Below are 12,911 nucleotides of genomic sequence, written 5' to 3'. Positions count from 1 at the left end.
CTAGAGCTAAATGAAATACAGAGGCTGATGTCTTGCAGGTATGATATCATTTCAAAGACATGCATTCCCTCTATGGTGAAACCTTGTAAATCTCTTCCATGGATTTTATTTTATTTTTATTTTTCCCTTTAATGGTGGAGCTAATGTAACAAAACAGCTGGTAAGTATGGGTCATGACCTAGTTCTGGAGTCCTTAGACGCCTTAAATCCTACTAGGCGCAGAAAAAAATTCACATATGATGATAGTGGCACTGCTCACTATCACACAATACTATGATATTCTGACATATTTGCAATTACAGGGTATGCATGGGTCCTACATGCTTTTTGTCGGACGTCTGTCCCCTAAATGACACGAGATCGTTGAGACTTGCGCTTTGCTTTTACTGTGTGCAAATGGGACATTAGGCTTGTCTTTCTTTTTCTATTCCCCTCCCCCTCGGAGGCTGACATCATTTATATCTGTCATTCCCTACAAACAAGACGTGGGGTATACACACATTGATAAATGGCAAAAAGAAAATATGAAAGGTAGAAAAATTTTTAGGCTCAAAAAGGTTAATACTAGTTTTTAATAAACTCAAGAATTATCTTTTTTACTTAAGGGAGTTGTTTCACATTTCAAAAATTTTTTTGTTTTGATGTAAATTTTAATTAAAAACCCTTGCGGTAATGCCACTTTTCCCCGTTAAACTTTTGTGTGTTTTGGTGTGTGTTGTGTGGGTGTTTTTTTTGTGGTGTGTGTGGGGGTTTTGGGGTTTTTTTGTGGGTGTGTGTGTGGGGTGTGTGAGAGAAGGTGTGATAAATCAGGGGTTTTAAAATTAATAGCCAAAAACCCCTACCCAAAACCCCTTTTGACCATGAAAGCAGCAATAGGTGGAAAAGCAAAACCCTTTATAGCAGTTAATATTTGGTCAGCTTTGATTTATGGTGTCAGGAACTGTTACGACATTCACACAGACGCATTGGGGTGCCATCTTTTGTCTTACCGTGGGGAAGGCAAAACCTTTTAACACTTATTCCCCGGGTCAACTGCAAAAGCTTTGGCTTTCCACTTGTTTTTGGGAAGACCTAATGTGGTCCAAAAAGGGCCCCACTCGCCGAGACGGGGGGGAGGGTGAAGGCCCGCCGCCGCCAGGAGGGGGCCACAGCAGGGGGATGGAGCACTGGCCCCCCCCGGGGTTTAGCACAAATAACTCACTCCCCAAACCCCAGAAAAGCCACCCGGGCGGTGATTGAAGGTCTGGAAAAAGGGAATTCCCGGCCCACTCCACGGGCTTTAGAGAAACCTGGCTGTAGTTCACAAATTTCTCGATGCCCATTTTGGGGGGGGGGCAGCACTGACTCCCTACGGGCGGGGGTAGGGCTCCCTCCAACAGAAAGATATTGGATAAGTAGGGAAGGGGGGCAGTGGGTCTCCATTTGTCAAGGCGAACTGACCGTGGTGTGGCTGTGTGGGTGGCACCCGTCCCCTTTGCACGGCTGCAGTAAAAAGAGAAACTACAGATATTGAAGCCTGAATTCTACAAATCATCACACTATATCATTATTGGCATAGAGGCTGCTGTCAAACATCGTACATTTTAACAGTGCAGAAAACTGAATCAAACGCTCACACCCTAAAACAAGTGACACACAGCATGTTTGCTGTATAGGCATCATAACACACACACTCACGCACACACGCACACACACACAATGTTATTATTGCATAGGAGTTTTAAAAGGTTGCATAGATAACAAAGAGACAGATCATGTAGATTAGGCGACTGAAACACCATGATATGAGCTTTAAAGACGTTTAACACAACACATGCATATATCTAGCTTTTAAATGATGTTATTCGGCAACAGCAACATGAGCTGGCTGTGAAGGAACACAAAGAGGGCAAGGGAGACCTTGCATGTTTAACCCTTAACCTACTTAGCAATTCATCTCGTTTTACCATACATGCAGGCCTGTTTTCGACTAATATTCAAATAAATTCGGAAGGTGATATGGATGCTTTGTGTGCATAATTCACACTGATGTCCAGTTTTAGACACAGTGAACAAGACATGCGGGATAGATTTAGAGATGTAGCCTGAACACGCTCTCTGATCTCTTAATTCGATACTCGCCATAATAGCGCAGAAGGCTATTGTATCACATATTCAGTACAGATGTGCCTCCACGCTCATGGCTTTATTTAAATATAAAAATTCGACAGCTCTAGCCTGACCAGGGGTCGGATCGGATTTGTGAAATGCAGAGCTATAATGCGCTGGAGCTGGATACTAATAATGCAACGGCTAAAAGGAGCTCCGACGAGCCTCGTCTCAACCACAGCAGAGAGCGGCTCCATTGCGTGCTCCTGCCGCACAGCCTGGGAGGGAACAGCGGGAAGAGAGAACAGGCTATGGGGGCGACATAAGATGATTTCATATCTGGAAGCCTACAAGCACAAACACATACATAAATAAGAAAACATAAAGTCCCAATACCTTCCCGTCTCATGCCGACTTTGAGGCATTTTTTGAGGCGGCAGTACTGACACTGATTGCGGTGATGTTGGTCGATTGGACAATTCCTGTTGGCACGGCATGTGTAAGTGAGGTTCCGTCGTACGCTCCGTTTGAAGAAGCTTTTGCAGCCCTCACAAGTAAACTGGCCATAGTGTTTGCCACTAGATTTATCCCCACAGACCACGCATTCAATGTGCTGTGGCTGTTTCTCCGACTGCTGCGTCGTCTGGTTCGTCGGCGTGGACTGTGTGTTGTTCGGGGGTCCTTGGACCGGAGTCTGAGGGGTCGGAGGGGCGACCTGAGAGGCTGTCAGATTCAACTGGCCTGGTTGAGGGGTGGGAAGAGATAGTCCTCCTTGGGTTTGCGAGGAAAGGGTGCCTTGGGTGTCAGCCACATCGTCCTGGGAGCCTCTCCACACTACCATTGCCATATCTATCAGTCAACGTAAAGAAACTTTTTGTCTGCCGTGTTGGTGTCGCGGTGAATAATGTCTCAAGGAAACGCGGTAAACTGTGATTAACAGCCGGACACACAAAATGTCAGATCTAGCCTACGTTGAATCCACTCAGAATCTCCTGATAACTGTCGATTTATTGCTGTTGGAGACGTTGCGAAGCACGTTTTCAAAACTGATGCGATGGCGAGCTGAGTCGCTGCCTTGCGCTTAAAGGCCAAGTCCAGGGGCGCTTACAGTCAGCCATCCAGTACACCCATCAATGGGAAATGTAGGCTAAATATTAAAATAAGAAGCCGAGGTAGCATGGACTATTCAGTGAATGATGGAGCAGGGTTGGTAAGACCGTGCCTGCAGCAGCATAAAACAATTGGTGAGCACACTGTAGCAGCTACTATCAAGTTCCAGCACAAGTCTTGAAGAAGAAAATCACCAACTGGGTAAAAAAAATTGCGTCTTCTTCCTTTTCTTCTTGTGAGGTAGCGCCAGCAAGCGCGCAGCTGAAGCCAATGTTTTTGGAGAGCCTGGAATATGAAGACAACTCTTCCAAAAAAAGCGAATGCACTAAAAAACAAAAAAACTAAAAACTAAGATCACAAACCTTCTCCGTGCACTGAAAAATAATAGGAAAAAGGAGTAGAGAATCAAAGTGATCAAATATGTTAAAAAGGCGGAGGTTAGGAAGTGATTTGCGATTGGTAGGAGCCGGGCTGGCAGAATGCTTTCTCTCTGATCAGCTCACTGAGCTCTCTATATAGTGAACTTTGACACGACTGCTGCAACTTAGCACACGTTACCATGGAGATCAGCTGCCATATAAGGAAGGAGAGTGTGTTTGACTGGTCAGAGCTCAGGGACCTCCCCCTGAACCCCATTGGCTAGTCGGCACTTGTGCTACTTGGTACCTTGCCAGAGCCAGCATGGAGGTCGAGAGGGCCGCTTGGTCCTAAAAAGAAACGGTTTTCGGGAAGAAAAAAAAATAATTTCTAGTCACTCAAATCGCACAGACTATGGAATATACTCATATTCCCGGTAAAGCCTTATGAATTGCATGAAGAAAACACAAAATCTTTATTTCATTATTTGCCTCATATTGCGTTACGGTATATCCGTAGCCTTAAAGCTGAACTATCCAAATGAGGTTTTGTCCCTAAAACACAGGTGCACCTTCTGGACATGATCTGTAGCCTACTCATTACAATAAAACTGTCTGTCTATTGTACCCACATCTTTATCCTTTAAGTGTGTGGATAAAAAGACAGAATACACATTTGAGCAAAACACACAAGAAGAAAAAGAAACAAACAAGACACTCTTACTGAATGATACTCTATATTAAGATTGTGGACATTAAAGGATACATATGAATAAAACAGAATGTGGAGACTTATTTGGACTATGCACATGTAAAGCAACACGCTGAAAAGGGTCACAATAATAACACCATGTCTTTTCAATCTGTACATGTCCCTCCACATTTGTCCAAGTTCCTGTATTTGTACAGGCTAATGTACCTATTAGCGCTTCTAATTACACCAGGTACCATTCTTCACAATCCACACCTCTCATAAAAATGTTATGATAGGCTACTGACATCATCTGGACACCCGCTGTAGCCTGCTAATCCCCCACCGCAGCAAATATCCTAACACACCAGGTCAGTAAGGCCAAATCTGTGTCTCAGAAGTCAGAGCTTTTTCTTTATGTGGTCAATGACTACAGCTTTAAACAGGGACTACATTTAAAAATGCCCCTTGAGGTCAAAGGCCATGCCCTTCACATTAAGGTTAGGATGAAAGTTAAGCCACTAAATGGCACTATAAAAGCGACTGTGGTCATTATGATACTTTATAATGCCTGTCAGATGTTGCTTTATAATAAAGATAATCTACAGTTTGGGATGATGGTAAACGGTGAAGGATGCCGTGCATGTAAAACGGGGTCAGGGGTTGCTCAGAGTTTGCTGCCTGCCTGGTTTATATTGTTTTAGGCTTGTATTTAAACAGCGGTAAAGACTGCTACTGTATGGCCGGAGGCCATCAAAGTTGAGCTGCATGTAAAACTTCACGGATCCATATACAGATGGACGATATAGTCTGAGCTGTGTGTTAGTCTATAGAGAGAGCAGCAGCAGCAGCAGCAGGCAAGCATTGTCGCAGGGTGTATAACAGTATATTGGTGCCCCCTAGCGTATGAAGTTTTTTGCTTCAAATAAGATTCAATTTAGAGGAGCCATCCGAGACGGAAACTGCTTCAGTCTCTTCTCCCGCATCGACCAAACTAACGAGCACCATTTTAAACTGATGCCTGTTTGTTTAAATTCTGTTTTACATGACTTGGACGGCAAAGCTTTGAGAGTTGCCAAAGTTGGATTTACTTTTTTTGCCACTTCAGGCAGTCCCAGCGGTGGTATTTAGACCAATGATTTCTTTATTCTAAAACAAATGAGCCGATTATATTTTGTCTGCATGATTATTTTGTCGGTTTTATTGACAGAACCCGTGAAAACGGAGTCTGTAAATAACAAACTGCGAAAGGTATCCATTTACCGAGGATCCAGCTTCAAATGGTAAGTATACATTTTGCACACTTTATTAGGATAAATCGGCAAAGTAGCACTGCGTTATTTCTAATCTCTAAATTAAATATCGTCTAAATAAGCGGACAGACGTATCTGTTAAAATAAAAGACATGTACTGCTGCAGACAGAGAATATAGTAGCGTACATATACGATGTTTCTAGTGCGCATTGAATACGGGCGACTCTGTCAGTCATTGTCGCGTATTATCCAAGTGTTAATTTATATGATGATCACAATAAGCCCAACAAGTTTGCACATACCAATTCATAAAGTTATGTCTTAGTGATAGAGCGGAAGGAGGCTGTATTCTTATAGTAACAGACCACCTACCAAATGCATATGTGGCTTCGTCCGTAGCGGGATGCATCTTCTCTCTTATTCAGAATATATTTTGTCTTCTCTTTTTCGACACAGTGCTCAGAATGAAACTGGCAAAGCTTCCTCTCCAACAGACGGGAGCAAACATAAAAAAGCACGCTGTTTATTGGAGAATCTGTAAATGTCTAATCATGCAAAAACTTCAGAGAGCCGGAACAAACAACTGATTCACGTCAATGTATTGTTGAGCGAGGAATTGGAAATATAAGTGCCTTCCGAGCAGAATATCATTTGACTGCCTGTGGAAATGATAGGCAGGTTTTACAGCAAAGCAGAGATCCTGTGCGCCTTTTCTCTCCTACAGTAATATGGCCAAAGCGCGCTTGTACGCCGCTGCTTTGTGTGGGCTACTGAGAGAGGGAGGGGGTGAAGTCAGAACAGACACCTGTCTTAAAGTGTGGCGAGCATGCATTGTGGGATTCTGCACATACCAAATTATATGGAGATCGGTAAAGTAGTAGAAGTAGGCTAAAGATGCAATAAGACCTATGATTAGAACTGTAATTACAGCCAAAATTATAATTTTATTGCAAAAAATAAAAAAAATACAGTGTGTTTAAATAGAGCCCAGCAGTAACTATTGTGATATAATTGTCATTATTACTAGTATTAATTGACATCAATTAATAATAATAAATAAATAAAATGACTGTGTGCATTGTAAAAATAAATGTACAAGCGACTAAATAAACATCTCTCTCTTTTCTTTTTTTAGAGCTACGCCTCTAGCAATTATACACAATGCAGATAATAAGAATGTCTATATAATTATATGATAATAGCCTCAATTAACCTTGCGTAAATCTATACTGGGTTGAAAAATGAACAGCTTTTATCCACGCATAAACATTTCCACACCAACACAATTGATTTGCTATTAAACCTCCTCCGAAAGTCTGGTGTTGCAGTTTTTATTTCCCGGGTTTAAAAGTTTCCTCTGGTTGTTCTTCCTTCAAGCAGAGGATGAAAGCATTATATGCTGCATGCACACAACAATAGGGCTGCCCAACGGGACCAGTATCGATTAGGACGAGACAGAGGATGTCGCCTGCACTAAATATTTACTGATCACACACAAATAGCTGGATCTTTAACGATTTCCCATGCTCCGGTTGGGAGAAAGGACTAAATCACTTTATTATTGTTAGTAAAACCAAACACACGCTCTAGAACACAGGAGGGGAGATGTGCTGATTGGGATAAGTGCAGTTAAATGAATCGATAGTGAGTAGATAATAGTTGAGATTTACGAGCGTGCAAAGAAAAAGCTTTCACTCATGTTTCAGGTTAAAACTGACACGTGCACTACGATTGGTAATTGTTTTTATATATGTCAACGCGCGCGCACTGGTCAAAATAAGGTAAAGGCAACTTATTGTAGACTAAACCTACGCAACTTGCGTGAATTGGGTTATAATGATTTCATATTAATCTGAGTTTTTATTGTGTTTTTATAAATAAATACACAAATTAAAAAAAGGATTGTGCTGCTGACGGCAAGACACTCCTTTCACACTGAGAAAACTGGGATGAAAGTTGACTTTAATCTCATCTCTGCCTTCACCAAGTCCTTTATTCCGATAGGGAGATACTGACCCGGAGGTCTCCAAGTTCCCGGCCTAATTAACCCTCCAGACCCGCGCAGAAGCCAACGTTAACCATGCTAATCAACTTCAAGACTCTGATTGAATTAGATGACTGAAATCACGACAGAAACTAAATTGCCACCACTTAAAAAAAACACCATGAAGAGATTTTTTTTTTTTTAAACAATTGACTCAATTTAAATTAACATAACATTTTAAAATAGAGGTATTAATTTCAGATAACTAAAGAGATGATTTAATAGTTAACCGTCAACAGGTTTCAGCTGATTCTCATATAAAATTAAATAGCACACTTTCAATATTCCAAACTGTCTTTTACAGCCACAAAATTATTTTGTCCTGCTTGATAAAGATCACTTGATTGATGGTGGTTGTGCCCCATATGTCACAGCAGTTTTATCTGCTGCATTGCATAATACCAATCAGTACCCTAAAGGCTTTCTTCCTCCCCTCTTTATAGCAGTGTGTCATTGTAATGTTGCTTATATGCAAAGATGAAAAAAAACTAGACCAATTAGCTATTCAAATGTGTGCTTAAACATGTGGCTTCATTTAGGTAAAGAATATTTGCTGACATCGTTTAAGTTTCAAGAATTTACTTTAGACTCACATAGCAAGATATTCAGGAAGAATTAAAAGTAACTAAAGCTAAATATTGTCATGTATATATAAGGATAATTAACATTTAGAGTTTAATGATCTAAAATATTTGGGAATTGTGTAGGCATTAAATGATTATCTCCAAAGAAGTGATATTCGAAAATTGTTTTGACATATGGGTTTCATCCTGATATGCTGTGTGCCTGTTCTTATAGCATATAGTTTGTTTTGATATGACTTTCTTTGTGGTTGAATAAGTGACTCTTAAGCATGGCTTTTATAGACTTTAATGACACAACTATGTCTTGTCCTTGAGGCTTCTTAATAATATGTAATTACAGAAAATTGCATTCCACTATCACAATTAACATCCCCTTACTGTAAATAGGGTGTTTGTGTGTGGTGTGTGTGTGTGTGTGTGTGTGGTGTGTGTGTGTGTGTGTGTGTGTGTGTGTGTAAGCGATTTGCTTGCATGCACAAGTAGGTTATATAGAGGCATGTATAGTGTGAGAAAAAAGTTTAAACCATTCACCTTTTTATACTTCAGTGTTAGCAGACGAAATGTCTTAGATGAGACATAAAGAGTTCATTCAGCGGCGTAGATAGCTTTCTCTCCGTCTGCGTGCCCCAAGGGCGGCTATCTAAAAAGGCAATAGATCCCAGATAGCTCACTGTGTTCAATTTGCCAATGATAGATTATAGTGCCAATTTAAACAGATAGGGATCAATTTGTCTCAATGATAACTCTTTAGGCTGACTGCCAGCATGCTCTTAATGTATTTGTAAATGCTGGTTGTTTGAATCACGGCTGTTGAAGTGATCAAAACTGTAGAATGGAGAGAAGATATGAGAAGTGATAAATGATGTGTTGTTTTGGCTGCTAAAGACTGCATTGATGGAGCATACATGATGATTACTAGAGGCAGCAGCATTGCAGCAGCAATGACCAAGAGGTCAATGGTTTAACTCCAAGGACTCACTGGGAAAGTCTGGGTAGGGCAATGTGTGATAAGTGCTCTCTAACCCCAGGAACTACTGCTGAAGTACCCTTCGGCAACGCAGCTTAAACCCCATCTGTCCCAGTGGAGCTGCACAGCAACCAGCCGTAGTTGCGAGATGTGTCTCTTTGAGTGTGACCTACCCTCCCTTACTTTTTATTCATTTATTTATTTATTTTTAAAGAGGGAGAATGGGTAGTCCACTTGCCTCACACCTTTTTTTTTTTCATGTACTCAGACAGTGAAAAAGTTTTGGAGAAGACACAAGAGAGAAAGCTGTCAGTCCTGAGCCAGACACAGTTCACATGTGGCCCCAAAGGCAGCAGACGGTGTATTGAATTACTGTAACTCAAGGTGTAATGTGGTAGCAGCGTGGGATATGTATGAATTACACAAACGGATGTAGAGGAGGCTAACTTCAGCCTCAGCTTTCTATTACAGCTATAAAATGTTCATTTGCATGCTTTACTTTTCTTACATGTCAGCTATAACCGTTTATTAGTTAAAAAGGCAAACATACTTTCTATAGTGATCATCAATGTCTCATTATCATTAGTTCTACCAATTATACCAAACTGCTATTGCCATGTGAAAACCTGTATCTCTGGGTTTTGTGATTTTCACGTGTTAATTTACGGTAGAGAATGACATAGTTTGTTGTACGAGGAGAAAACACTTCAAACCCAGCTGGATCAACTTAAAACCATAGCGGTGTTTCTTATGTGCTGCGTATAATTGCAATTTGCAGTGTCACACCTGCCACATATATGACTAATAAAGTTTTAAGACATCATATGAGCTGTGTTTTAACTGTTTTTCTTAACACGGCACCTAATGTTGTGCAATTACATTTCAAGCAGTGTTTTTTCCAGTTTTACTATGGTAGTTTTCAATAAATGTGTTAATAAAACATTCTTCACCGGAATTATTGAACTGTATGTGAAATGCTGTTATAATCTACAATGATAGGTGGGAAACAGTGGGAGAGCAGCTCCCTATTTGTTTAATTATTCTGTTTAGCTAAATTGGACTTTGGCTTCACTGATTCCGCAGGATGTCCAGAAAAAAAAAAGAAACACGGGTACTGCAAGTTATTGAAGATAAGAATAAGGTATTCTACATTGTATAATGATATCATCTTTCTGTGCTGCAAGTGTGCATGATTTGGAAATTTGTGAAAAGGTTAGAGTACAGTACTCACATTTCCTGAAATTGAAACTGAAGTTAACACTAAAATTAACAACAGTAACATACTATATCAGGCACTTCTACCAGTTTCAAGTATAAAGACTGCAGGCTGAGAAATCATTCAAGCTGAAGTGTTTAAACATAAGAATGCATTTCTCTGTGAAAGTACTGCAGACATAAATTGCATCACTATGAACAAAACCAGCAGCCTGTGAATATTGACGCTGTTAACTACATCTCTACTTCCACAGGTATGGATTCAGCATTTCTGAATGGAACATATTGTATAATAGCGACTGCATAACATATTGTATAATAGCAAATATTGCCATTTAAGGTTTTTCAAACACACACATTCCCATGTGATCAATGGTCCTTGTGAACTGATGGAGGGAATAAAAAGCGAATGGGATTTGATTACATCTTGACAACAGTGATGCCTCCTTCTTGGTGCAAAGATGACCTCAAGGGGAAAAGCCATTAAACAAACAGGAATCACTTATTCACAGGATCTTGGTTACTATATCGTCATATGAGGACACGCAGAAGCTGCTTCCAGAGCTCACACCGTGAGAGTCAATACTCCCAGGATGATGTCAGAGTCAAATCTTAGACTTGCTCCACTGACGTTCAATTTGTGGACATATAATAGTGCCCAGAGGTGAGACAAAGACATGACTTAATGTGCTCTAAAATACTTTCTCAGGTGTAAACAGAGGTAAAACAGAATTTGTTTGTGTTGTGTAGTCCAGCTAATTAGCTACCATAGTCAGCAAGGCAGATATCATAAACTTATACAAAACTTCTGTCTGTTTTTGTGTAATATTTCACTGTGTTTACCAACACTTTTCTAAACACATCATTGCAGTGGCAGTTCTTATATCATGCAAGCACACTTCATAAACACTAGAGTATTTATTCAGATTTATTCCAAAATGCATTTAACAGTGAGACAATACCAGACTATTCTATAACCAAATGTCAGTATTTGAAAATGTTATCCATGTGCATTAGGACAAAACAGGACAGTTACAGTCCACTACTTGATATTGTGTCGTACCAGTGCAGTGGTCAACAAAGAGCACATGAGGAATATGTTTTCTCCTCTGTACAATAATGTGTATTTTCTGAATGTGAACTGTCAAAATAAAATGCTACACTGCTGTAATTTGAATCTGACTTGAAAGTAAATAGTGGGACTCTGATTCATTATCTCTGAAGTGGCTCTTTACTTCACAGCCTGATGACATCACAGCTAAAATTAGCCACAGCATTTGGTTTCCATCAATAAGAGATCCATGGTGGTTTATGTTCAAATATAAAGACATCAAGAGGAGGTGTAACCAACTCTCCTCCCTTGCATGTGTTACAACAACAAAATAAAGCACCTGATGATGCGTGCTTACGTGTGAGAAGTATTATCTAACAGTAACAGCATTTGCATGAGTCTGATTAATTAGATGTTACTTACGACATCATTTTCTTCCAAGAAGGCCCCTTGACCCTAACAGGGATCAACTAAATGATCAGATTTTTCAATGAGTTTTTACATGTCCCAAAATACTGAGGATTTATTATGGAGGAATGAGTAGATACCAGCCACTATACTTTATTACCAACATTGTTGCAGAAGTGCAAAATGAAAACAAAATGTACAAAAATACAAAAAAGGTTTAACATAGTCTAATGTAAACCTGTTGGAATTTTAACTTCTCGATAAAAACGGCATCATTACTGTTTATCAAGTCATCAAGTCAAGTCAAATAGAACTTTATATGTCCCCAAAGCGGCAATTGGTTTTGCTGTTTACAGTGCAATGGCAATGTATTTTGATTAACTTAGCAATAAGCTACTCATACAACACACTCGCATTGCATTAGGACCTTGCCCAATGGCATATCCTTTTTTATAATGCCCAGACAATATGATCAGAATCCATTGTTCAACAGGTTCAGCACAAAATAAAACAAAGAAGAAGTAAGACAAACGTAAAAGACAGGGCGTTGACATCCAAAATGTGGTGAACCCACAGAAAACACTTGTGGCTGAATCAGCTTTGGTGAATCACATTCAAAGAATCATATCTGTTTATGGATCAATCAACAGGCGTAACAGTTGTAAACAACAATGGTGGCTGGGGAGCGCTGTCTGTGCAGCCATAGCATCTGGCATAGAGAAACTGGAAGGCTTTTAAGCAAACGAACTTAATGAACTTATTAGCTGAGTGTAAACACTAGCAAGGAAGAGCTACTGGATGATCACCACTGCCTTTGTAATAAAAACCAATGTTATTATCTAGTGTAATTTTCATTAAAACAGCGGGCACAGGAGTGTGTGCCCTTGAGCAAAAATCTTCAAAAAGTGGGTAGCCACACATTTTGTGTTGTCGGAAGCTGAGAAGCCTCATCTGGCTTGCAAAGAAACAAAGTATCAGAAGAAGGGAAAAAAAACAACACAAATCTTCAGTTGGTGTCAATTATATTATTGTAGTAAAGAAGGCTTGGTGCAGAGGTGTCCTGAAGTGGTATTAACATAGTGAGCAATCCATAAAATTTCTCACTCTTAAACCTTGCATTAATTTATCTGAAACTGCCATCTT

General features: G+C 40.1%; 1 protein-coding gene and 1 long non-coding RNA gene across 4 annotated transcripts; one reads left to right on the top strand and one right to left on the bottom strand.

Annotated features, from left to right (window-relative positions):
- Window positions 1-1,069: 1,069 nt before the first annotated feature.
- Window positions 1,070-3,748, bottom strand: nr2f2 (nuclear receptor subfamily 2, group F, member 2). 2 transcript variants are annotated; one of them, XM_032523375.1, is made up of 2 exons: window positions 2,485-3,748; window positions 1,070-1,500 (listed from the first exon to the last, which is right to left on the bottom strand). In XM_032523375.1, the coding sequence occupies exons 1-2, from the start codon at window positions 2,933-2,935 to the stop codon at window positions 1,349-1,351; spliced, it is 603 nt and encodes a 200-aa protein (XP_032379266.1). In that variant the 5' UTR covers window positions 2,936-3,748; the 3' UTR covers window positions 1,070-1,348. The 2 variants fall into 2 exon arrangements, with proteins under 2 accessions (XP_032379266.1, XP_032379267.1); XM_032523376.1 differs by having other exon boundaries at window positions 1,073-1,482; window positions 2,485-3,745.
- A 1,377-nt stretch (window positions 3,749-5,125) lies between these two features.
- Window positions 5,126-11,117, top strand: LOC116693984 (uncharacterized). 2 transcript variants are annotated; one of them, XR_004333049.1, is made up of 2 exons: window positions 5,126-5,528; window positions 7,400-11,117. It is a non-coding gene; the product is annotated as an uncharacterized LOC116693984 (long non-coding RNA). The 2 variants fall into 2 exon arrangements; XR_004333048.1 differs by having other exon boundaries at window positions 5,149-5,528; window positions 9,156-11,117.
- The last annotated feature ends 1,794 nt before the right edge of the window (window positions 11,118-12,911 follow it).

The sequence above is a fragment of the Etheostoma spectabile genome, chromosome 8 (assembly GCF_008692095.1).
Source record: "Etheostoma spectabile isolate EspeVRDwgs_2016 chromosome 8, UIUC_Espe_1.0, whole genome shotgun sequence".
Lineage (NCBI taxonomy): Eukaryota > Metazoa > Chordata > Actinopteri > Perciformes > Percidae > Etheostoma > Etheostoma spectabile.
Note: the sequence above shows the minus strand (reverse complement) of the source record. Positions and strands in the feature narration are given on the sequence as shown.